The sequence below is a fragment of the Balaenoptera musculus genome, chromosome 2 (assembly GCF_009873245.2).
Source record: "Balaenoptera musculus isolate JJ_BM4_2016_0621 chromosome 2, mBalMus1.pri.v3, whole genome shotgun sequence".
NCBI classification, from domain to species: domain Eukaryota; kingdom Metazoa; phylum Chordata; class Mammalia; order Artiodactyla; family Balaenopteridae; genus Balaenoptera; species Balaenoptera musculus.
The window spans coordinates 125852346-125876162 of NC_045786.1; the positions used below are offsets into that span (position 1 = coordinate 125852346).

General features: G+C 35.7%; 1 protein-coding gene across 3 annotated transcripts in view; it reads right to left on the reverse strand.

The window, feature by feature from the left end:
* Positions 1-31: 31 nt before the first annotated feature.
* The window catches only part of SOS2 (SOS Ras/Rho guanine nucleotide exchange factor 2), a 101677-nt gene continuing 77891 nt past the window's right edge, over positions 32-23817 (reverse strand). For all 3 annotated transcript variants that reach the window (XM_036841501.1, XM_036841499.1, XM_036841500.1), the window contains 9 exons: positions 23056-23175; positions 22725-22887; positions 18689-18806; positions 17562-17734; positions 14024-14140; positions 12181-12442; positions 11600-11641; positions 3077-3186; positions 32-2065 (listed from right to left, as the gene is read on the reverse strand). In XM_036841501.1, coding sequence (XP_036697396.1) covers positions 1556-2065; positions 3077-3186; positions 11600-11641; positions 12181-12442; positions 14024-14140; positions 17562-17734; positions 18689-18806; positions 22725-22887; positions 23056-23175 — 1615 coding nt within the window. In that variant the 3' untranslated portion in view covers positions 32-1555. The remainder of the gene's footprint in view (positions 2066-3076; positions 3187-11599; positions 11642-12180; positions 12443-14023; positions 14141-17561; positions 17735-18688; positions 18807-22724; positions 22888-23055; positions 23176-23817) is intronic.

The window sequence follows — 23817 nt, forward strand, 5'->3', positions numbered from 1 at the left end:
TGGAGGTTGATTCACACTGGGTTTTTTTTTGTTTATTACTGGCCTTAAATCAAGGCAGCTTCCAAGATCCTACCAAGGATGGCTATAATCCTGCTTACAGAGAATTCCTAACATGCTCCTAATTTTTCATCTGAATGCGTAAAAATGGTTGCAAGAAGCTTGTGACTGCGTTTAACGGTGAAGACAAAGTTATCCCTCTGACGTTTACACCACTTAAATTCTTTGGGATTATGGAACTTAAATTGCACAAATTATTGAAAATGTGTGTATATATTACTTCTACAGAACTCAACAATCTTACCCCCCTTGTTCCTTATAATGAAAACACATATTTTAAACGTCTTTTAAAAATTAAGACTGGGGTGATTTATTAATCTTGTTAGGAACTCTGATACAAAGCACAGTAAAAGGCCACAGACCAGTAAATAAACAATGTGGCTTTTGGCTACTTTACAACTGCTGCTACGGCACTAAGAGGAAAACACGCTTTTTCATCACTTAGAATGAAGGAGTACAAATGGCAAATAAAAGTTTTAATCACGTCTCTGATTAAAAATTTAATAAAGCTTTAAGTGTCTGCTGGTTTAAATATTACCAATCTAAAAAAATACTTTAAAAATTTTTAGTTAACACGAGATTTATCGAGAAAGTTACTTGGTTTTGAAGGCAATGCAGTTTTTTCCTATGCCATAAGAAACTTATCCTCCGGCTTTATGAATTAGTAAAGTAGCAGACTGTATTATAGGCCTTGAGTCACATAAATTTATATAGGTTATTAGCATTATCTTTAAATGTACAATATAAACAAAACTGTACATGTATGGCATATTAACTTTGTTTTCCAAAACAACAGGCAACTCGTTAGCTAAAGACACCATAGTCTGCAAAAACAAAAAGGCACATCTGTATAAGATATATGCCCTTTTTTCCTCTATGATTGGGTTAGGTAGTCTGTTTACATTTCGACAAAACAATAAACACAGTGCATTCTATTATTTTTGTTCTGTTTTTCACTTTTGTCTTCAGCAGCAAATTCTGGCTTTTAAGACATGGCATTAAAGAGTTTAAGAACAGTGGGTGTTATTCACGATCTTCCTAAATGTAAAAACTAGACGTAAAAACTAGAAGATGGTCAAAGAGGCTTAAAAATCAGTATCACCACACACCCCCCTATATGTGTATAAATTTACTGCCTTAAAAAGTCATCTGTTACTCAAATTTGAAAAATTCCACAAATGCACTATCCCCTTTCAGTGCAATCAATGTCACTTTAAACCATATTTTAGCAGAGTCTACAGTGCAAATATAAATTCTTTATACTGGCCTTTGGGCAGCACTGAGGATCCAAGACAAGGCAATGCTACTGATCACCTGAGGATAATGGTAAAGGACTTCTGTATTTTTATTTTTCCAATTTTTAAAAGCTTATTTGATCAGTAGCATTTTTGTAAGAGCATTATTTTTAAAAAGTACTAAAATACTATGCCTCTTTTGAATAAATTAAAAAAAACTTTACAAATACCATTCCAGTGTCAATGACTACATATGGCTAGGGTCATTGAGGAGTTTCTGCATTTTCTAGCAAAGGCAGTCTATACAATGGGGGGTGCGAAAGCTCCCGTTTGTAAGTCTTTGGTGGCAGTTTTGGTAGGTGAGGGCTTGAATTCTGCCTTGGTGGAACAGGGGGAGCTTGAGGATGAGCAAGATTATTTTGACTAGAACTGAGCACATAGCATCGACGTGGTACCCTTGGAGAGGGTGTGCTAGGAGGAGTGTTTGGAGAATTTGGACACGTACTAACGTCTCTGAACCAGTCTGGATCTCTGTGAAGATGTCCCAGCGGAGGTGGCTGAAGAGTAAACGGACAGTTTATAAAGTGTTCTGGAGGCCGAAGGGGAACTGGTGGAGGGGTATCGGGAAGAGGATCTCTCGGCGGCGGCGGTGGTGGACTATGCAGAGGCCCGTCAAATGCACCAGTAGGAGCAGGAACTCTGGGTTTTACCTTTGGAGGAGGAGGCTGTCTTGGCGGAATAGCAGGGGGGTCATCATCAGATTTCATAGTTCCCTCAAAAACAAAAAGATTAAATTATACCTCTGTTCTCCTGAAAAATCTGTGAGAAAAAGTTTTAAAAAGACTAAAGAATTCTTATGTGTTAAGTTAAATCCAGAGCCTCAAAATAGGTTAATCTGGTTTAATGATCAGATTTATGAGTAAATTACTCCCAGTTTCACTCAGGGCCCAGTTTAATATTTTGATATATGAGATGTTTTAAATGAAATCTTATAAAGCCTCAGATTATCTTGCTTTATATATAGTTTATAAATGTGTGGTTTTATTTATAATAATGGGCAAGTGATGTAAAAAGAATATATAGCTTTGTAGACATGAAAGGACATGAAAGGACAAGAGGACTTAACATCCAGCTTCTGCTTTTTGGCCATTTACTTCTACGATCCCCAGTGAGGCTCGGTGGTGGTTCTCAAAGTGTGAGCCAGGGATCAGCAACATCAACACGAGTAGGGAACTTGTTAGAAATGCAAATTCCTGGGCCCCACCCCAGACCTACTGAATCAGAAACTCTGGCCATCTGGTTTTAACAAGCCTTCCAGGTGCTTCTGATGCAACCTAAAGTTTGAGAAGCACCAGGTGAAAGTTTGGAGAATGGTTTGAATACTACAGTTCTTTCCATCTCCACCAGAAATAAAAGTATTTCTTCTGAGCATCTGTGAATCTGCCCAGCCTCTTTTTTTAGAAAAATTATTATGAGGATTAAACAATTATTTAAGGTATTTTCTAAATAAAACAACCTAAATATTTAAAAACCATAATGGGTGACCAAATTGTAATTGACAGACTCTTTATAAGAACAAGCCCTATTTTGAAGATTCACAACTTTGAATAAGTTGAGGCAAACCTAAGTCCTGTTGACTACCTTGGAATTTGATTTTTTGTTTTTGTTTTTTGGCCACGAGGAGGAGCATGCAGGATCTATATAGTTCCCTAACCAAGGATGGAACCTGTGCCCCTGCAGTGGAAGCCCGGAGGTAACCACTGGACCACCAGGGAATTCCTTACCTTGGAATTTGAAGCATCATGATCAAATTTTTTTCGAGGAGGAAGTGGAGGAGGAATCAGTGGCTCTTCACTTAGTTTATGTAAACTACCACACGAACTAAAGAAAGACTCTGGGGGTAAAAAAGATTAGTTTAACCACAAGTCACAATGCAATCATAAGACAAAACTTTACTTCAATCTGTGATCACCTCTGCTATGGTATCTGTCAGACTGTACTGTAGCTGACTGTTGGTTTAGCTATCCTCTCCATTAAGGTGTAAGCTTTTTGAGGGCAGTGTGTATTTATTTTCATATCTGTAGCATGTAACACAGTGGTAGCGCCTGGCACATACTAGGTACTACTGCTAAATGAAAATATACTATTCAATTAAGATTAATAAGGAGATTCTGCTCCCTGAAAAGCCTTTTGTTTGTATAAACTGTACTAACTTCCAGAGAAAGATCATCCATAAACAGAGACCATGCTTTTTTTTTCCCCCAAAATGAACATTATTTTTACTTAAGTTCTTTTAACATCATGTTAACTTACATAAACATGCAGTGTAGACGACTGGTTTTAGACAACAGTCAAAAATTAAATCCTTAGCTAATCAACAGTATTCTCAGTGTAAAATACCATGAATTTTTTGAAGCAGCTAATATTGGATACATTTCTACACAGGTAATAAAACCTCCATATAGGAGACCATAGGGTAGGGTTGTATCACAGGACTCTTCTATTTGCAAGTCTTTCATTGATAATGGAAACAATACACAACTGCATTAAAGGAAATTTACAAAATAATACAGTATTAGAGGAAAAACTACCCATAAACATGCCAACCAGACATAGAATAAGAACGATTTTCATGTTCATTTCTTTTGTCTTTTTCATATGGTTAAAAAAATACCTGTAATTATGGACCAACTTCCTATTTTATATCTCCACACACAGTTGTTATAAAGATAGTGATCATATCTTGTTTATCATTGTACTGAGATTGGGTTTATAGGAGCTAGTTGGGAAAGAAGTTGGTGAGTTTAATTTTAAACACACTGAATTTGTGTGAACTGCTTATGGGACATCCAAGTAAAGATGTCACGCATTACTCCATGTCAAAAATTGCTGTCCTGATCACGTGACTCTGCAGTCACCTCAGGGTGTCTTGATGGCTCACAGTGCCAGTAGCAGAAACAAAAAGTATGCCTGGGGGGGTTGGCAGATGGTGTGAGGAGGTTAGGTAGAGCACTACCTGCTGTGAATATGTTCCTTTTGCTTGCCCAGCAGACTTTGCCTTGTCTTTGTCTCTTGGTGATGGTGAATCCATCCCATATGGTTTAGCCAGCCAATTCTGCCCAGGGCACCCCAATTCCAGTCAAGAAGTGGACAAAGGACTCGCTGTCTTAACTTGATCAGACTTTTATCTGCCTCTCTTTTTTTTTTTTTTTTTTTTTTATTAATTTATTTTATTTATTTTGGTTGTGTTGGGTCTTAATTTCTGTGCGAGGGCTTTCTCTAGTTGTGGCAAGCGGGGGCCACTCTTCATCGCGGTGCGCGGGCCTGTCACTATCGCGGCCTCTCTTGTTGCGGAGCACAGGCTCCAGACGCGCAGGCTCAGCAATTGTGGCTCACGGGCCCAGTTGCTCCGCGGCATGTGGGATCTTCCCAGACCGGGGCACGAACCCGTGTCCTCCGCATTGGCAGGCAGACTCCCAACCACTGCGCCACCAGGGAAGCCCTATCTGCCTCTCTTTTATGCATACAGCTGTGTGCTTCAGTGAAAGCTGATCTCACCCCTTAGCTCCAGAGGTGGGGCCTGATCAGACCATTCCCTCAGCCAGAGTAACTGGCTGTCGACACATGAACTAATTCGGACTACTGAAATTTGAAAGGAGGTTTGCAAGAGGCTACTGAAGAGGAAGTTCCTTGCTCTTCTGGAAAAGCGGTCTGTCAGCCTTTCTCTGTACCTTTCTTTCTCACTTGACTGAACAAGAAAGCACATAACCAATACTCCTGCCCCACCACTCTTATGACCTTGAGGAAAAACAGCCTCAGATAAAGCTGATAATCTGGACAAACCAATGAAGAGTCAAAAAGAAATCTGGTCTTTAATAACATCATCAAAGTTATCATTATCAGTTATCATTAATAACTGAATCAACCAGTCCTAAAGCAGCCTTCCTACAGACTTCCAGCGATCTGAGTCAGAATGCTTTCTTATTGTTTAAGGCAAACTTAGTTGAGTCTTCTCTTCCTTACAGAAACACACACGCTCATGGAAGCAGAAAATACTTTAATGATAATGGGATAGCTATGAAAGTTTCTGAGTCTGACTCTACAGTCAGCCCACTTAAACACTTAAACACAGAATGTTTCTCCATAGGAGGCACTCAGTAACCCTTGTTGAAGTGTGAAGTTCAACTTCAATTTTATTTTCTATTAAGAGCACTTCTCCACAAGATTATACAGGTTTTGTGAGCATTTTAAATAACCTTAGTATTCCAAACCAGTGAATGTAGGATAATTTACTTAACAATTTCTGTAATGTTAGCTAGCTATGTAAGTTACTTCCAATTTTTTATCATTCACTCGTCCATCCACTCAGCAAGTATTTATTGTGCATCTGCTATAGTGCCAGCACTCTTCTAGGCACTAGCGATACAGCAGTGAACAGGAAGCAAAAATTCACGTCCTTCTGGAGCTTATGTTCTAGGTTGATAAGAGAGAATAAACATGATAATTAAGTAAAAGTATAATGGCTATAAGTTAAAAGAAGAAATATTAGGTAGGGAAGGGGGAGCAATTTCAAAGAGGGTGATCAGGGAAGGCCTCACTCAGGTAACACCGAGCAAAAGCCTGAAGGAGGCAAGGGAGCATGCCACAAGGCCAGAAGGGTGAAGAGCACTCCAAGCGGAGAGGACAGCAAGAGTAGAAGTCCTGATGTGGGAATCTGTCTATTTTGTTCAGGAGGCAGAGTAGCTGGAGCAGAGTAAACAACAGGAGAGAAGAGTAGGTGATGAAGTCTGATAGATCAAAGAAGGCCAAACTGCATAGGACCTTATGGGTCCTTTTGAAGGAGTTTTGGCTTTTACTCTAAGATGGAAAGCCACTGGCTTTAAGTATAGGTGAGAAGAGTCTAACCTACATGCTAAAAGGACCTAGTTGCTGTACTGAAAACAGACTAAAGTGTGGAAGGTGGGAAGTTAGGATGCTACTATAATAAACCAGGTAAGTGATGGTGGTCGCTTGGACCAAGGTGGCAGCAGTAAAGAAATGGTTAGATCCTGGATATATTCTGAAAGTAAATAAGACCTGTTGATGGATCACGTTTGGGGTATGAGAAAAAGAAAGAAGTAATGATAACTCTAATATTTTCAGCCTCAGCAATTAGACAAATGTGGTCATGACTGAGAAGAGGCGGCGATGGGAAGAACAACTTTAGAGGAGATGATATCCAAATAGAGACGTCGAACAGGTCACTGAATACATGAGCCTAAAGGTCAAGAGACAGGCTCTGGGCAGAGAAAAAAAATTGGGGAATTATCATCATATAGACGATATAACAGTGAACGAGACACCAAGTGAGTGAGAAGAAAAGAGATTCAGAGACTTAGGGCCTTCCAATGTTAATAGGTTGGGAAAATGAAGAGAAACCAGCAAGAGAGACTAAGGAGCTAAAAGTAAAGTAGAAAAACCACGGGGGCAGGATGAACAATGTGATCTTCATGTACGCGACTTCTTCACAAAAATTTTTTGGTATTCGGTATTAATGAAGGCAGAGACTTTGTCTTTCTAGTTTGCTGTTGAATCCTTAGTACTTGGCAGAGTAGCTGGTACAAAGTACTCAATTCTCTATTGAATGAATAACTAAAGGGTGTGAACATTTTTTTGGTTTGATATGTTGTTTTCAGATTTCTTTCCAAAAGGATCATACTAATATATCAATTTACAAGGGATAAGTAATATATGAGTATCTTTTAACATAGGCTTGCTCATACTTTGATGTAAACTGTCTATTCATGCCCATTGTTAATGCAGTCTTGCTGTTTTTCCCATTGTATGTGAGCACTTTTCATACTTTTATTTCTTTCAGGATTTTAAGATGTTCAGAATTTTATGCAGTTATTCTCAATATTTTCTATTAAAATTCAAAACATGATTTTCTTTATCATATGGAAAATGTATTTTACTACCACCCAGAATAATGTCTAGAACTCCTGGTTCTCAAATGGCATAGTGTTATGGGTTGAACTGTGTCCCCCCCACAGAAGTTATGTTGAAGCCCTAACCCCAGCACCTATGAATGTGATCATATTTATAAATATAGTCTTTACAGATATGTAATCAAGTTAGGATGAAAGTGAGCCCAAATTCTGTATGACTGGTGTCTTTATAAAAACAGGAGATGAGAAAATGAGATACAAGGAGAAGATGGCCATGTGACTACAGAGACAGAGATTAAAGTGATGTATCTACCAACCAAAGGATGCCAAGGATTGCCAGCAAATGCCAGAAGAGGTAAGGAAAGATTCTCCCGTACAGGTTTCAGAGGGAGCACAGCCCTGCCACGTTGATTTTCAGACTTCTAGCCTCCAGAACTGGACTTTAAGCCACTCAGTTTGTGGTACCTTGTTACAGAAGCACTAGAAACTAATATATGTAGTAAAAACATCTCCACTGCTGAACAACCAGGAAAATAAGAAACATGCACAAACTTCAATGAAGCCAGGAAACATGTGGATCCTGAAGCTTCAATGCATGAAGGTGGACTACAATGTACATGAAGGAGACAAATGGAGGAAGATGAAACCCAAATGTCTATAGTGAGTGGGACTGACAAACAGCAGCAGATTTGCCCCCAGAGAACCAAAGGAGGGATCAGGAATTAAAGGCACTTGGTATAATGGAAGGCATGGACGTGAAAACAGAAGATATGATTACGTCTATACAAGGACCAGTGAGAACCCCCAAATCCTATTCTCCACTTAGTGAGGCCAGGCAATTACCACATTCCCACCACTGCAGGAGACTGAGGGTTTTATTCTCTGGAGAATCTAAACTTCAGACTTGGGAACACTAGTCTGTGCTGAAAACACAGATTTTCATACTAAATGCAGAGATCTCCCAGGAAGAAGATTCAAAGATCTTTCTTTGGAGAAACTAAACACTCTTAGAGAAAATGCCTCATAGATTCTGAAATTTGGGGACTTCCTAAGCAAAAAAAATTCTCATCACTCTATCACTCTAACAGTGAAACCTACAAGGCAACAAGCTTTGCCCACAGATATTGCACTTCCCATCAGTTTATATTGCCTCACTCTAAAATATGAACAGAAAGCTAAGGATCCCAGACAAGAAAGAAAAACCTCCAATATGAAAGACCACAGACCACAACTAATAGAAGAAAGAAACTCAGAAAAGAAACCATACCAGAAACAAAATTAATTTTTTTCAAAAATTGAATAATGAAACCAGACTAGGATGATATAAAAATGGTATGATCAGGGGCTTCCCTGGTGGCGCAGTGGTTGAGAATCTGCCTGCCAATGCAGGCAACACGGGTTCGAGCCCTGGTCTGGGAAGATCCCACATGCCGCGGAGCAACTAGGCCCGTGAGCCACAATTACTGAGCCTGCGCGTCTGGAGCCTGTGCTCGGCAACGAGAGAGGCCGCGATAGTGAGAGGCCCGCGCACCGCGATGAAGAGTGGCCCCCGCTCGCCGCAACTGGAGAAAGCCCTCGCACAGAAACGAAGACCCAACACAGCCATAAATAAATTAATTAATTAATTTAAAAAAAAAAACACACACTGCTAAATTTGGGATTTAAAAAAAAAAATGGCATGATCAGAGGGAATTTAGAAAGAATTCTTAGAAATTCAAAATCATGATAGATTGAAAAAAAAAAAAAATAGAAAAGCTCGGCAATAAAGTAAGGAAATCTCCCAGAAAACAGAACACATAAACAAAGAGATGGACAAGAGGAGATAAAAAAAAAATCAGAGGATGAATCTAGGATGTACAGTATGGAAAAGAAGCTCCAAAAAGGGACTCAGAGAACATGGTAGGGGAGAAATTATTTAAAAAATGATACAAGGAACACTTTCTAGAAATCAAAGACATGAATCTCTAAATTTAAAGGGCTCATTATAGACAGCAAAATGAAAGAAGAAAAAAAGACCCACATCAAAGCAGATCATTGTGAATGTATAGATCATTAGGAATAAACAGAAGATCCTAAAAGTTTCTTGAATTTAATGTGGCAGAGACTGCCAATTGTCCCCCAGTGCACCTGTCCCTTTCTTCCTTTTAGTAATAGGATCCCATGAATTTTAGCAAGGCAAAAGGCTGCCTAGTTACAGACAACATTTCTTAGCCTCCCTTGCAGCTGTGTCCATGTGACTAAGTTTTGGCCAATGGGATGAGAGCAGGAGTGATACCTGCAACTCCCAGATCACAGTTTTGTAACAAAGCTCCTTGCCCTCCATGTTCCTGCTGGCAGAAAAAAATGGTAACAACTCAAATCAGTTGCTCAAGACTCAGAGATGGAAGCCAAATTTTGAGAATGCTGGATTGCCCTGCTAGCCTGAAAACCTTATAGAGCAGAGTTGTTTACTTGCTCTGGCTATTTTGAGAAGTAAACTTCTATTTCATGTAAGACACTGTATTTTTGGGTCTCTTTGCTACAGCAAGTAAACCCCAGTTTTCAAAAAAAGGATTAAGAATGTAGCATCACTGACAGAAGGATTTTTGTCTATTTTGTTCAGTGCCACTTCTCTCACACCTACAACAGTACCTGCATATAATAGGCATTTAAAGATTATGCATGAATAATTTATAAGTGAATGATATTAGACTTCTAAACAGCAAGTATGAAAGCTAGAAGACAGTGGGAAACTGTCTTCAAGATTCTGACTGAAAATGATTTAAAATTCCATACCCAGCCAAACTTTTTTTTTTTTTTGGCTGCACCATGAAGCTTGTGGAATCTTAGTTCCCTGACCAGGGATTGAACCCGGGGCCTTGGCAGTGAAAGTGTGGAGTGGACTGCTGGGGAATTCCCCCAGCCAAACTAATAACAACTAAATGTATAAATACATTTTCAGAAATGCAAGAACTTAAAAATTTATATCCTATGTATGCTTTCTCAGGGAGCTACTAAAGATGTACCCCTACCAAAATAAGGAAGCATATCAAGAAAGAAGACAAGGAATCCAAAAAACAAGAATCCAACACAAGAGAGATGAAGGGAATTTCTAGTATGACAACAAAAGAAAGTTCTAGGATTTCAGCTGGGTCAGAGGTCAAGACAGCAACCAGTCCCAACTGGAGCAGGACAAAAGAGCATCAGGAAGGAAGTTTCCAAGTTAAAAAGCACACACACACAAAACCCCCAAAACAAAAAAACCTAGATAACTTCCCTAAATGGTCTGACTTTAAGGAAAACTGTGCTGTAAAAGGGTGTGGGAAGATGTAGCAATAGATGTTTAAAAAACTAACAAACAAACAAAAATCCTAAACATTAATGAAGCTATTATTAACTTCAGGAAACAGAGCTGTACAAGAAAGGAAGCATGATCAGAGTATACACTCCTTGACTTGGCAGTGAATAATATTTTCCCCAAATGCGCTAAGTATATTAGGTAAAGGGTGAAATCTTCATCTACCATAATAGGAAATCAGTAAACACTGTCTAAAATAAATGATTCTAGAGAGAGAAAAATATAAAAACATCATTTAAAAATGTGGAAGAACCACTGGAAAACAAGGGGTGGGGAGTCATTGGGTAGAACTGTTGTTAATTTCATCTTAAGTGTTTTAAGCACTATTTGCCTTTTAAAACTCTATGCATATATCACCTTGATAAAAATTTAAAAATTAAAATAAAGTACAGAATTAAACATTTAAAAGAAAAACTTTACTTTTCTCACAAGACAGAAACTCTCTTGCTACTATCTAAATGAAGCAGAAGTCCTCTAGATTGGGAGAATTATTCCTAAAGCTGCTGTGTCCCTTTGGGTTATTTTGTTTTAAACAAATGACCATAGAAAGAAAGGTGACAGTATTTTACTTAAAATGCTGCTTTAACTAAAAAAAGCTCATGAGAAGAAATAAGTGATCAAGGCTAGCCTGGGAACCTGATGAACATTTAGTATTATTCCTATAGGAAATGAATTGGAAGGAGTGGGGAAGAGGAGAGGCAACTGATATGAAATCACTGTTCATCCTGTGCCAAGTAATGTGCTAGCTGCTTCTAAATAGTTATCTCATCTGATCCTTAACAAACTGGATATGCTAAGTAATTTGTTCAATGTCATACAGCCCCTAGAACATAGATAGGTTGTAAAATGATGAAAATAAACTGTAGTAAAGTTTAAATAGTACACAGTTGAAAGAAAATAATTTGATTTATTTATAAGAATTTCATTCATTTCTTAAAATTTTAAAATGTTGCTAAAACCCAAAATATTCATATACAAATTTTATCAATTCAATTATTATCTTTATAGTCATTTCATTAGAATCGACTCAAATTCTTACTTACTTGAATGAGGCAAGAGGACTGGAGCAAAGATGCTATTGCTTCCTATTGGAATGAGAAATATCAATTTGAAAAGGAAGGTAATCTGTACGGTTATATTTTTAAAATATGTTTGCATAAAGTAACATACGTAATAACACACACAGAGTTCAGAATTTTATCATCATCTTTGGCCATGTTAGTTTTTAAAGAATGAACCTGGTATTCTTTGTACCTGGAATGTTTTTCCTTTCTTAGTATAAGTAGTTCCCTCTCTAACACAGTCTCTTTTTAAATTTCCTTCACAAAACTTATCTGCTTTGTTTTCTTTTTCACTGTCTACTGCTCCCCTTTAGAGTAGCTTTGGGGCTCAAAAGGTTCTAAATAAATCTTTGTTGAATGAATAAATTAGAAAATAATATGCATAAACAATGCACAAATAATGCTTTACTCCCATGTTAATCACTATTTTCACATATAGATGTCACTTTTCACACTAATACAGTTTGCAAAGGATTCTACAGTTTCCTAATTAAAATGATGAAAAGAATTAACTGAAACACAAGATTCCTTTTTTTGCCAAATAGTTTACATCAAATACATACCACAGGAACTGTTGAGATCCACATCTAAAAACACACTAAGGTCTGAAGAAGCAGATACTGGTGGAGTAGATGGTGTATTTGGAGAGGTTGGTGCTGACACTGTTGATTCAAGCTCTGTTTCAGTAATCCGACTAAAGCTTATTTTACATGGTTCTCTTTCTAATGGTGTTGGATGACCTCGTAAAGTACCTGAGGTAGAGCCATGTCGGCCTGTATTAGGCCTTATTCCAGGAGATTTTAAAGAGAAAGTTGATTTCCTAGGCTAGGAAAAGCAAATATAATTACGATTACAAACTTGCATGTACTTTATTTATTATGACTTAGTATTACCTTATTAATTCTTAGCATACAGTTAAGAGAGTACAGTAAATCCCAGTCTGCAAGGACAGTCTGTAACATTCCAGTGGAACGCTTTGGGATTTGACTGGCTTAATTTTAACATTGACTCGAATACTGTATAAGTAAACCTCTTTTCATACTACAGAAATAAAATACTGCAAAATCTGTGTGAAAACAACTGTTTGCTCCCCAAACATTTGAACCTAAACTTCTTCAAATTACTGATATCAATTTCACAAATATTCACTGTAGACATAATATATGCAACATATTATGCTAGGTGCTTTAGAAAAAAAAGACCTTTTCTTTCCCCCTCCCTAATAATAAAGGACCAACCTCCACAATGATACTTTAGAGTCTTTGGAAAAAATTGCTATCATTATCTCCCACCTTCAACCTCTACTCCCTTTTAAAACTTCTCCCAGTGGTAAACTAATGAAAAAACATGAACTCAGATTCAGGTAACTTGAGTTAAAACCTCAAGTGTGCCCATATCTAGCTATGCAGCCTTGAAAAAAGTTATTTATCTCCTTCGAGCCTCAGTTTTTATGTCTGTAAAATGAGAGTAAGATCAATATCATACAATTGTTGTGGAGATGAGGTAACATGAAACTACCTGGCTCGAAGTTGGTGTATCACAAATGTTTTTACTTCCTTCCACACCTTGCTTCACTGTCAGCTACTTAGAATTGGTCTTCCACTACTTCTGTTGTCACTGCGAACCCCAGGAATAAAAGGAACTACTGTATAGCAGCAAATTTTAGCGAGAGAGGTGGGTTCCAGTGGTAACTACGGACAATGGTGCTCTTATGGCAGGAGCGAGGGTCAAGTCAGAAGAACTATGATCTCTCTCCTTACTCCTTCCCAGGTCTTTTCATTTCCTGTTCCATTAGCTACCTGCCATTTAGGTTCTCACTTTCTCACAGCTTTTCCCCTTATACTAGGAAGGATCAAAAATGGACAGATAAAGGATAAGATAAAGGATAAACCAGATTTTATCAAAATGCTAACTTTTCCCCCACAGTATATATAATTTTAGAAACAGTATAAACACTGCAAAACAAAACACTTAAAAACAGCTATTCGAGGACTTCCCTGGTGGCGCAGTGGTTAAGAATCCGCCTGCCAATGCAGGGGACACGGGTTCGAGCCCTGGTCCGGGAAGATCCCACATGCTGCAGAGCAACTAAGCCCGCGCGCCACAACTACTGAGCCCATGTGCCACAACTACTGAAGCCCACGCGCCTAGAGCCCATGTTCCGCAACAGGAGAAGCCACCGCAATGAGAAGCCCGCACACCGCAATGAAGAGCAGCCCCCGTTCACTGCAACTAGAGAAAGCCCGCGCGCAGCAACGAAGACATAACGCAGCCAAAAATAAATAAATAAATTTGTAAAAAAACAGCTATTCGAGCAAAGTACAATTTTAATGGAAATAGTCTGTTGAACGCTAAAGACAACAATGCTTTAAAAAACAAATTTTTCCAAAACTGTAATGGACTTACAAATCGAGGTGGCTGTTTGCAGTTTCGGGGTTCAATTTCTAGTGACTTGTTGAACAAATAATCTGTAAACTCTTTTTCAGAAGCATTTCCCATGGGGTTAAGGTTTTCAAAGAACCTCTGGAATTAAACAAATATCCATGAGTACATATTTTAGATTTTATTAAAACATTTACTTCATCAGTTTAATACAAAAATATCATCAACAAATTAACAGATCCTAATGTCTGAAAAGTCCTCAAGAATTGCCGATTCCAATCTCTCTATTTTCGGATAAAAGTATAAAGTTTTTATGGAAGTTGTATATTCCAGTCTTAAAGTTCTTTTAAGAAGATGAACAGATTTTTCACTTATTACCATCTTAATGGCTCAGTATCCCTCAGTTAACATTCCTACTCATTATAACAACAAAATGATCATCAGTAATAAGCTGTCAAAAGTGTTTAAAACAGAACTATAGTTATAATCCACAATGAAACTTTGATGATCAGAAAAAAAGAGATAAATTGGACTAAAGTCTATTCAAAAGTAATTTCAAGAACAATTATATAAACATATCTATGTTAGCCTCTAGCAAAGTAACTTTTTTGTCTTTACTAAAAAAATATTTTCCGGGGCTTCCCTGGTAGCGCAGTGGTTGAGAATCTGCCTGCCAATGCAGGGGACACGGGTTCGAGCCCTGGTCCGGGAAGATCCCACATGCTGCGGAGCAACTAGGCCCGTGAGCCACAACTACTGTGCATGTCTGGAGCCTGTGCTCCACAACAAGAGAGGCCGCGATAGTGAGAGGCCTGCGCACCGCGATGAAGAGGGGCCCCCGCTTGCCACAACTAGAGAAAGCCCTCGCACAGAAACGAAGACCCAACACAGCCAAAAAAATAAATTAATTAATAAATAAAAAAAAATTTTTTTCCAAGCTTACATGTTGTTTTATAAATTAGTTTATTTATAAATATTTATTTATATACTAGTTTATAAAATAGACATATTAAAATTTTGTTTTTCATCTTTATCGGAGTATAATAGCTTTACAGTGTTGTGTTAGTTTCTGCTGTACAACAAAGTGAATCGGCTATATGTGTACATATATCCCCTCCCTCTTGAGCCTCCCTCCCACCCTCCCTATCCCACTCCTCTAGGTGGTCACAAACAGTGCAGGAGGGTTCCCTTTTCTCCACACCCTCTCCAGCATTTATTGTTTGTAGATTTTTTGTTGATGGCCATTCTGACTGGTGTGAAGTGATACCTCATTGTGGTTTTGATCTGCATTTTTCTAATGATTAGTGATGTTGAGCATCTTTTCATGTGTTTGTTGGCAGTCTGTATGTCTTCTGTGGAGAAATGTCTATTTAGGTCTTCTGCCCATTTTTGGATTGAGTTGTTTGTTTTTTTTGATATTGAGCTGCATGAGCTGCTTATAAAATACAAGTTTTTAAGTAAAAAATTTAGATGATTTAACAAAGTACAAAAAGAAAAATAAACAGTAATCTCACCAACCAGAGATCTCACTGTTAACATTTTACTACAGGAATATCCTTCCAATGTTTTAACTCTGTGTGTGAATATATGCACATATACATATATTGCAATTTTTTTCCTGCAAAATTGGGATCACAACATAGCTATTTTTAGCCTTTTGAAAGTATTCAATTAATTTTTTTCTGTATGGTTTATTTACTTTAAATAATACAAATTTTAACTATATAATACTTCACCAGATGGATGTTCCAGAATTTATTTCACCGATTTCCATATAGGTAGTAACCCACATAGGTGTTTTCTAATTTTTTGCTATTATAGTAATAATTATTATTATCAACTCCTTGTGCATAAAGTTTTCTGTGCATTTCTGATGACTTCCTTAGAAAAATTTCTTAGAAGCAAACTACTGGATTTAGCTTTATTTAATTTTGAAGTAGCTTAGAAGCATATATAAAAATAAGTTCTGGGGTTTAGCTTTAGCAGTAGGCAAAATGAGCTTTAGAATTTCTAGTATAAAATTCTTCCATTTTTCAGGCATTCTGCCAATTTCAAGAAAATAATATTACTCCTTTAACAATATTGAAACAATTTATTCTTATGTTCAGGTTAGCTAAATTAAATCAAATGGACCAACAGTAATTTAAAGACTTTTATAAAGTTATAATCGTGATTTTCTCATCCTTTGCTCTATTTTTTAAAATACTATTTAGTTTGGTTAACTATGCTTTGAAAGTGATTAGCTACTTTATCTACTTTTTAAACTTACTTTGAGTCAATCATAAAGAAAGCATTCTCTGCCCCTAATCCACAAAAGAATGCTTTAAACAACAGTAGGATGTCTAGATCGGATCACAGAAACCTATTAGGAATTACTGAGATATGAATGGTAAAATTACTATTTTAATTATACCCAACTACAATGTAACATTATTTCTGGGAGGAAATACAGTGTGAACTCTAATCTGGGCTTCAAGAACATTTCTTTTTTTTTTTTGGCCATACCACGCAGCTTGTGGGATCTTAGTTCCCCAACCCGGGATTGAACCCAGGCCCTCATCTGTGAGAGCGCAGAGCCTTAACCACTGGACCGCCAGGAAATTCCCTCAAGAACAATTCTTTAGCCCTATGAAGCATCACATCACAGAGGGTTGGCTAAATAGTGAGAGAAGGGGATGAAATAGGTGACAATTTTCTTTAGAGCAAGTATCTGTCTATATTTTCATAATGGTGTATACTTCAGGTCATTTTTTCTTAGGACTTTTGGGTTCTTTGTTTTGAATTTGGAACAAAGAATAGTTACCATCTTACAATTTAGGAGGATGGGAATGATAGTGACCATTTTCACTCAACATGCCCAACCTGCAGACTACATCTCAAAGTGTAGCACAATTTTTAATGTGAAAGGTGAACTTATTCTGATAGTTATCATATGTTCTGAATTTCAAGTAAGTATAAAACAATAAAACTCACTTACTATAAACATAATACCATAATTTACTCTAATTTAGAAGATATTTCACATCTTATATAGTACCACAGAATCAGTATTATGAACTATTGCTCAAAACAGAATACCAAGTGAGAAAATGTTTTAAAAAAATCATTTTTTACTATGCATATATACACACCACTCTCCCAACCCCTTCCCCTATTTAAATGCAATGTTCTTATAAAGGGATTAATTACTTAATGTTACACTGGCACATATAAAATATCTAAAATGTCTATCAATCAATGATAGTACTGGTAGTGGATTTTCTTTTTACTGTGTGGACATCAGAAAGCTTCTCTCATTCCACTTTGTCATTCATTTTTTGAAAGTGTTACTTAAACCAGTTGCACAAAGAAACAACAATGTCAAGACAAAGTGCCTAATAATATTAATAACTGCAGACTGTTAGTGCAGAATATCTAATATTCACCATTTCTATCTATTGATAAATTAACTCATTATTTTCATAGCAAAATAAAGATCATAATGTATGGTTATGGCATATCTTAGAGAGGGCAGAGGATTTAACATGTCCTCTTTTTAAAGAAAAGCAAAGAAAATATTTACCCTCATTTCTGGTTCTATCCGTAAACAGTAAGGTTGATTCTGATATTGCTGAATTTCTCCAGTAATTTCAGCTACTTTCCTCCTCTTACTGAAATTGATTAAATCTTTCCCTTTCTTTTTTAAAAAATCATTATTCCCTTCTTCAGTCTTCAGAATATTTGTTAAATATATTCCTAGTAAAAAAAAAAGTTTTGAAGAACAGTTTTAAAATTGGTTACTTAACCATTTGGGAAAACAATTGATCTAGTAAAGTCAAAAGACATCCTATAATACAGCAGTTCTTACTACTAAAATCTCTGATATATTTAATAATCAATTTTACATTAAGAATTTTTTTACATGGATGGAAACAATTTAAAATTGAAAGAAAATTAGGGTTTATAAAGAGCTTAATTTGCCATTTCTTAGTCTAATAGCCTAAAATAAAAGGGAGGAATCATTCACAAAGTCTAAATTGTAAGTGTTAAATCTATTCTAACCATTTTAATATTTACTTATAAATCTTTAATGCTAATGATCTTAAATGATTACTGATCAATAAATTAATTTTAAGCCAATTCTGGTTAGTAAGACTACAAATTTATAAACTAATTCTGCCCTCCCAAAGCCCGTAAATTAGATAGAAAAGAATTATTCTTCAGTTTTGGACAGGAATAAAATCTTCAGTTCCTCTTTCATGCATAATTACTGATTCATTTAAATCAGTGGCTCTCAGCTGGGGGCAATTTTGTCCCCCAGAGGACAGATATCTGGGAATGCCTGGAGACATTTTTGGTGCATGCTATGGTTTGAATGTTTGAATGTTCAACATTCATACATTGAAATCTTAATGCCCAGTGTGATATAGAATGAGGAGGTTAGGCCTTTGAGAGGTGCCCTCATGAATGAGACTATTGGTCTTAGAGATCCCACAGAGCTCCTTACAACTCTACGAGGTAATTACTATAATCTTCACTTTATAGATAGAGTTTACATACAGAGTTTAGGTTTTATTTATCAATATAGACGGCTAATAAAAGCAGATGTGCTCAGATATAAAATCAGGACAATCTGCTTCTAGAGCCTGGTCTCTTTTCACTATATAACAAACTCTCCCTCAAAATATAAATCCATTTTTAGTAACTTACCAAAAAAAGGCACACAAGGTGGATTGATTGACTTAAGTTTCACTAGATATTTTTTAAAATGATCTTGACTTAATTCCACAGCTTCATCCAAAATTTTCCTTTTTCTTTCCTGCAATGCCTTTAAAATATATAAACTGAGCATAATTTTTTTTTTACAATTCAATCATATTTTATAGATGCAGAGCTTTCAATTTTAAAATTTTGCAAATATTTGAAAAACAATTTTTAAAATTAAGAGATGAGTAGTATTTTTATCTGCACTTGCTGGAAATGATTTCTTATCTATAAATATAAAACTTTAAAACTTAGTTTTTTCTAATATAAATTAGAGGATTAAACAATAAAAAAATCTTTCACAGGACAGTATCAGTTATAATCCTGATTAGCCAGAGTTTCAAGTTATAGCTGTTGGAGAAAAATATAATCCCATGGCATTCAAATATTTTTCCACTGAAAGGTCTTTTGGGGCTAAGGGTAATAAGGTTTTGGTAAAGAGGAGAAGGCTGTGGGAGAGAGACAAGAACTGAACAAAAATGTAGTAAACCAAGTAAGCAGTCATTTATTTTATATTTCCTTATTACATTTTTAAATTAAAAATGAATTATTTTATTTTTAACCTGATAGATACACACACACACACAAATTGACAGCAAACATTATACTTGATGGAAAACCATTCAACTCATTTCATTTTTTTTTTTTAAAGATTTTTTTGACGTGGACCACATTCAAAGTCTTTACCGAATTTGCTACAACATTGCTTCCGTTCCACGCCCCGGCCCTTTGGCTGTGAGGCATGCGGGACCCCAGCTCCCCTACCAGGGACCAAACACTCACCCCCCGCCCCCACACACTGGAAGGCGAAGTCCCAACTACTGGACTGCCAGGGAAGTCCCTCAACTCATTTCCTTTAACTTAAGGAAAAAGCAAAGGTGACTGCATTGTAATTTTTATTCAGTACTATACAGAAGTCCTAACTAGAATGGACAAGAAAAATGAATAAAAGACTAGGGATTGAAAAGAAAAACTGTCAGTATTCACAGAGGAAATGATTGTCTGTGAAGACATGAAGTAAATCTATAAATAGAATGTTAATGAGAGAATGTAGCAATATTGCTGGATATAAAACCAATAGGCAAAAATCAACTGCATTTCTAGATATCATCAACAAAGAAAACAAGATTATTAAAATATTCTAATATAAATCTAACAAAACAGATGTGAGATCTTCATCAAGAAAACCATAAACTTTATTAAATAAATAAATGGAGAGATACACCATGTTCATAGTTGGGAAGACTCATTATTGTAAAATTGTCAGTTCTTCATAACTGATTTATAGAACCAGTATAATTCTTACCAAAACCCCAACCTTTAAAATAATTAAACTTAAAATGATTCTAAAATTTATATAATAGCAAGGGGTCAAGAGTAAGTCACTCTTGGGAATTTCCTGGCAGGCCAGTGGTTAGGACTTGGCGCTTCCACTGCCAGGGCCCAGGTTCAATCCCTGGTCAGAGAACTAAAAAAAAAAAAAAAGTAAGTCACTCTTGAAAAAGAATGATTGGTTGGGACTTGCCCTACTATACTGTATCAAGAACTAGTATAAAATTATGGTAATTTAAACATGTGGCACTAGCACAGTAATAATCAAATACATCAAAGGAACAGGATAGAGGGACCAAAAACAGGCCCACACATTTATGGATACTCAACTTACGATACAGCTGACACTATAGGTCAATGGAGAAAGAATGGACTTTCAATAAATGTGTGAGATCAACTGGCTAGCCAAATGGAAATTAGATTCCATACTCAAAACTCATTTCCAGCTGGATTAAGGACTTAATGAGAAAGATAAAACATTAAGGTAACAGAGGAGGATCTATTATACAAGACACCAAAAAGCACAAATTACAAAGGAAAAAATAAGTAAATGTGACATTAAGAATTTCTGTTCATCAAAAGACATCATAAAAAATGGTGAAAATAGAAGCTTCAATCTGGAAAAAGATATTTACAACACACATAACTGACAAAGGATTAAAATCCAGTATATGAGAGAACTCATACAAATTCATTAGAAAAACTCAACCAAAAAAGTAAAAAATTTCCACAATATAAAGAGCCAATAAACATCTTAAAAGAGGTTCAAACTCATTAGAAATTAGGGAATTATAAACCCACACCACAAGACTAGAAAAATAAAAGAGAACTGACAATATCAAGTGTTAGTGAGAATGTGGAACAACCAGAACTCAAGCTTCTGGTGGGAGTATAAACTGGTACGATTAATACTTGAGAAAACAATTGGGCATTATCTATTCTATCATCCAATAATTCTACTCCTAGGTATACAACTTAAGAGAAATTTGTGCATGTAAGCACCAGGATAGATGCAGAAAATGTTTATGGCAGTATTACTGATAATAGTGCCAAACTAGAAACAATCCAAATGACCATTAGCTAACTAACTAACAAACAAATAAATAAGCAAATAAAGAAATTTTGGTAAAGTTATTTCTATAATACGATACAGCTATAAACAAAGAATGAACTATAGTTAAAAAAACAACATGGATGAATTTTAGGAATATAATGTTGAGTAAAAAAATGTCTTAGAAGAATTATATTCATATATAATTAAGAAACATGAAAAATGAAACAATGTTTAGAGATACAAATAGTAAAACTATAGAAAAAAGCAAGAGAATGATAAGCACAAGATTCAGCATAGGAGTTGGCTCTGAAGGCGCAAGGAAGGAGATGGATTGGGAGGGGTTCTTAAACTGGATGCCAGGTAAACAGGTATTCTTTGTATTTTTATTCTTTATACCATATACCTATTTTTATAAATACTGTTGAATATAAATAGTCAACACTTTAAGAAACTAAAGCTTAACTTCTCAAAATGAATACACTCCTTCAGAGTTTTCAAAATGAGAATTGAAATTATTAGTCTATTAGATAATTTGGTAATATTTGATTATTAATATCTTTAATATAAGTAAGTCCATACAAATCAATAACATGCAAACACTCAAATAGAAAAATACACACATAAAATCAGTCTAACCCTCCACTCCCCTCTAATCACAACCCACAGTAAGAACCAATGTGAAGAGAAGAGTATGTATCCTTCCACACTCTTCTCAATGCTTGTGCAACTCACTTACACGTTTACAGTTTGTTCTGTTTTGTTCCATCAAAATGAAATCATATTAATTTTTCTAAAGATTTTTTAAATGGCTTTTCCCCTAAATGTCACAACTATTCTTCCAAGACAATATACACAGATTCTATTCACTTTTTTTCTGTAGCTAACCAATATTCTACGCCATAGGTATAGGATAACATACTCAATCATTCTCCTACTGATGGACACAGGTTGTTTCTAGTTTTCTGCTACTACAATTAATGCTGCAGAAACTAGATCTTTGTACCTTAACTTTATAGTCCACTGCTTTTATTTCTGGGTCCAAAAGTATCTGTATTTTAACATATACTGCCAGATTACTTTCTAGTAACATTGTAAAAGTTCACATTCCCAAAGGCAAATGTATTTGCATGGCTGAGTCTCTAACTTTTCTATACTTTCTATATCTTCCGAATTTTCAATGATAAACACTAAGCATACACAATTTTATAATTAAAAAAAACTAAGTTCTAGAAAGCATTCTCTCCATGTTATTCTTTCTTTGACTCTATATCACAGGTGATTAAAGTAATTTGTACATTTATATTTAAAATTCTTTGTCATTTATTTGAAACAATCAATGTACCACTGAAAAAATCCATTTGGAACTTCATTACATTTAGGTAAGCATATTAAACAGTCACAAAATTCATATTCTTTGATGAATTCTAGGCTCACTAATATATACTGATAGATTTTCTAATATTGTGATATCACTGTGTTTAAGGAGTAAGATGGATTTATAAAGGATTTACTCAAAAAGATCAGTGGTAGAAGGAATCTCTTTCACATTAATTTTTCTCCCCCCAAAAGGATGAACTATTTAAGCCTAAAACTTACCTCAAAGGTATGATCTAGTCTATAGACTGATACTGAATTTACTGCACTGACGATCTCTAATACACCATTGAAATTATTCAGATCTTGAAAAACTTGCAGAATTTCTATAATTCTACTTAGTACTGCCACCCGTTCCTCAAAATTTTCTGCTTCCACAATGCACCTAACCAAAAAAAAAAGAAAACAGAAAATCATGGCTTAGAAAGCAAGTTCCTTGTTTCACATAGAAAAGAAGAAATATATTTTCAGCCAGAATTTCTGCTTATATATGACTTAATATTATAGAAGTATAACATTAAGAAGTAATAAGACAAAGTAAGTAAAAACTTACTTTTCAAACCAGAGAGTGAGATTTGTGGTGTGGCGAATCATTTTTAATAAATTTGGAGAATTTATTTCTTTATCTTCTTTGGTCCATACACTCCCTACAAGTTCAGAAGGTTGAACTTTCCTGTGGAAGCAAAAATCAATGCACTTAACCTACAAAGGATTAGTATCAAAATTATTTAAAGGTCTCCTAAAACTTAATAAGAAAAAGACGAGTCTAAAAGATAAATGAACAAACACAGAAGCAGGTAATTCACAGAGAAACAGAACTGAATAGCCACGAACATGAAAAAATACTTTAACTCTTACTCAGGGAAAAGAACATTAAACCACAAGGAAATCCCATTTTATTCCTATCACACTAACAGAAGTGTAATACCAAATGGGTAAAAACGTGGATAAAAAGGGAACTCTCCATCACTGATGTGCAAGTAAAAGTTGATACAACCATTTTGTAAAATAATTTGGCAATATCTCATAATACTGAAAATATACATACTAGATCACCCAGCAATTTTACACCTAGGTATATATTCTAGATACACCAGTTTATAAGAAAACATTTTTAAGAATGTTCAGTCAAGCACTGTTTGCAAGAGTGAAAAATCCCAAACAACCTAAAGGCTCCTCATCAAGAGACTGGATAAATTGTGGAGTATTCATACAATGGAATACAATATAGCAATTAAAATAAGCAAACTAGAGCTATACTCAGCAACTTGAACAAATGCTAGAATCAATTTAAGTAAAAAACAAGTCACAGAAT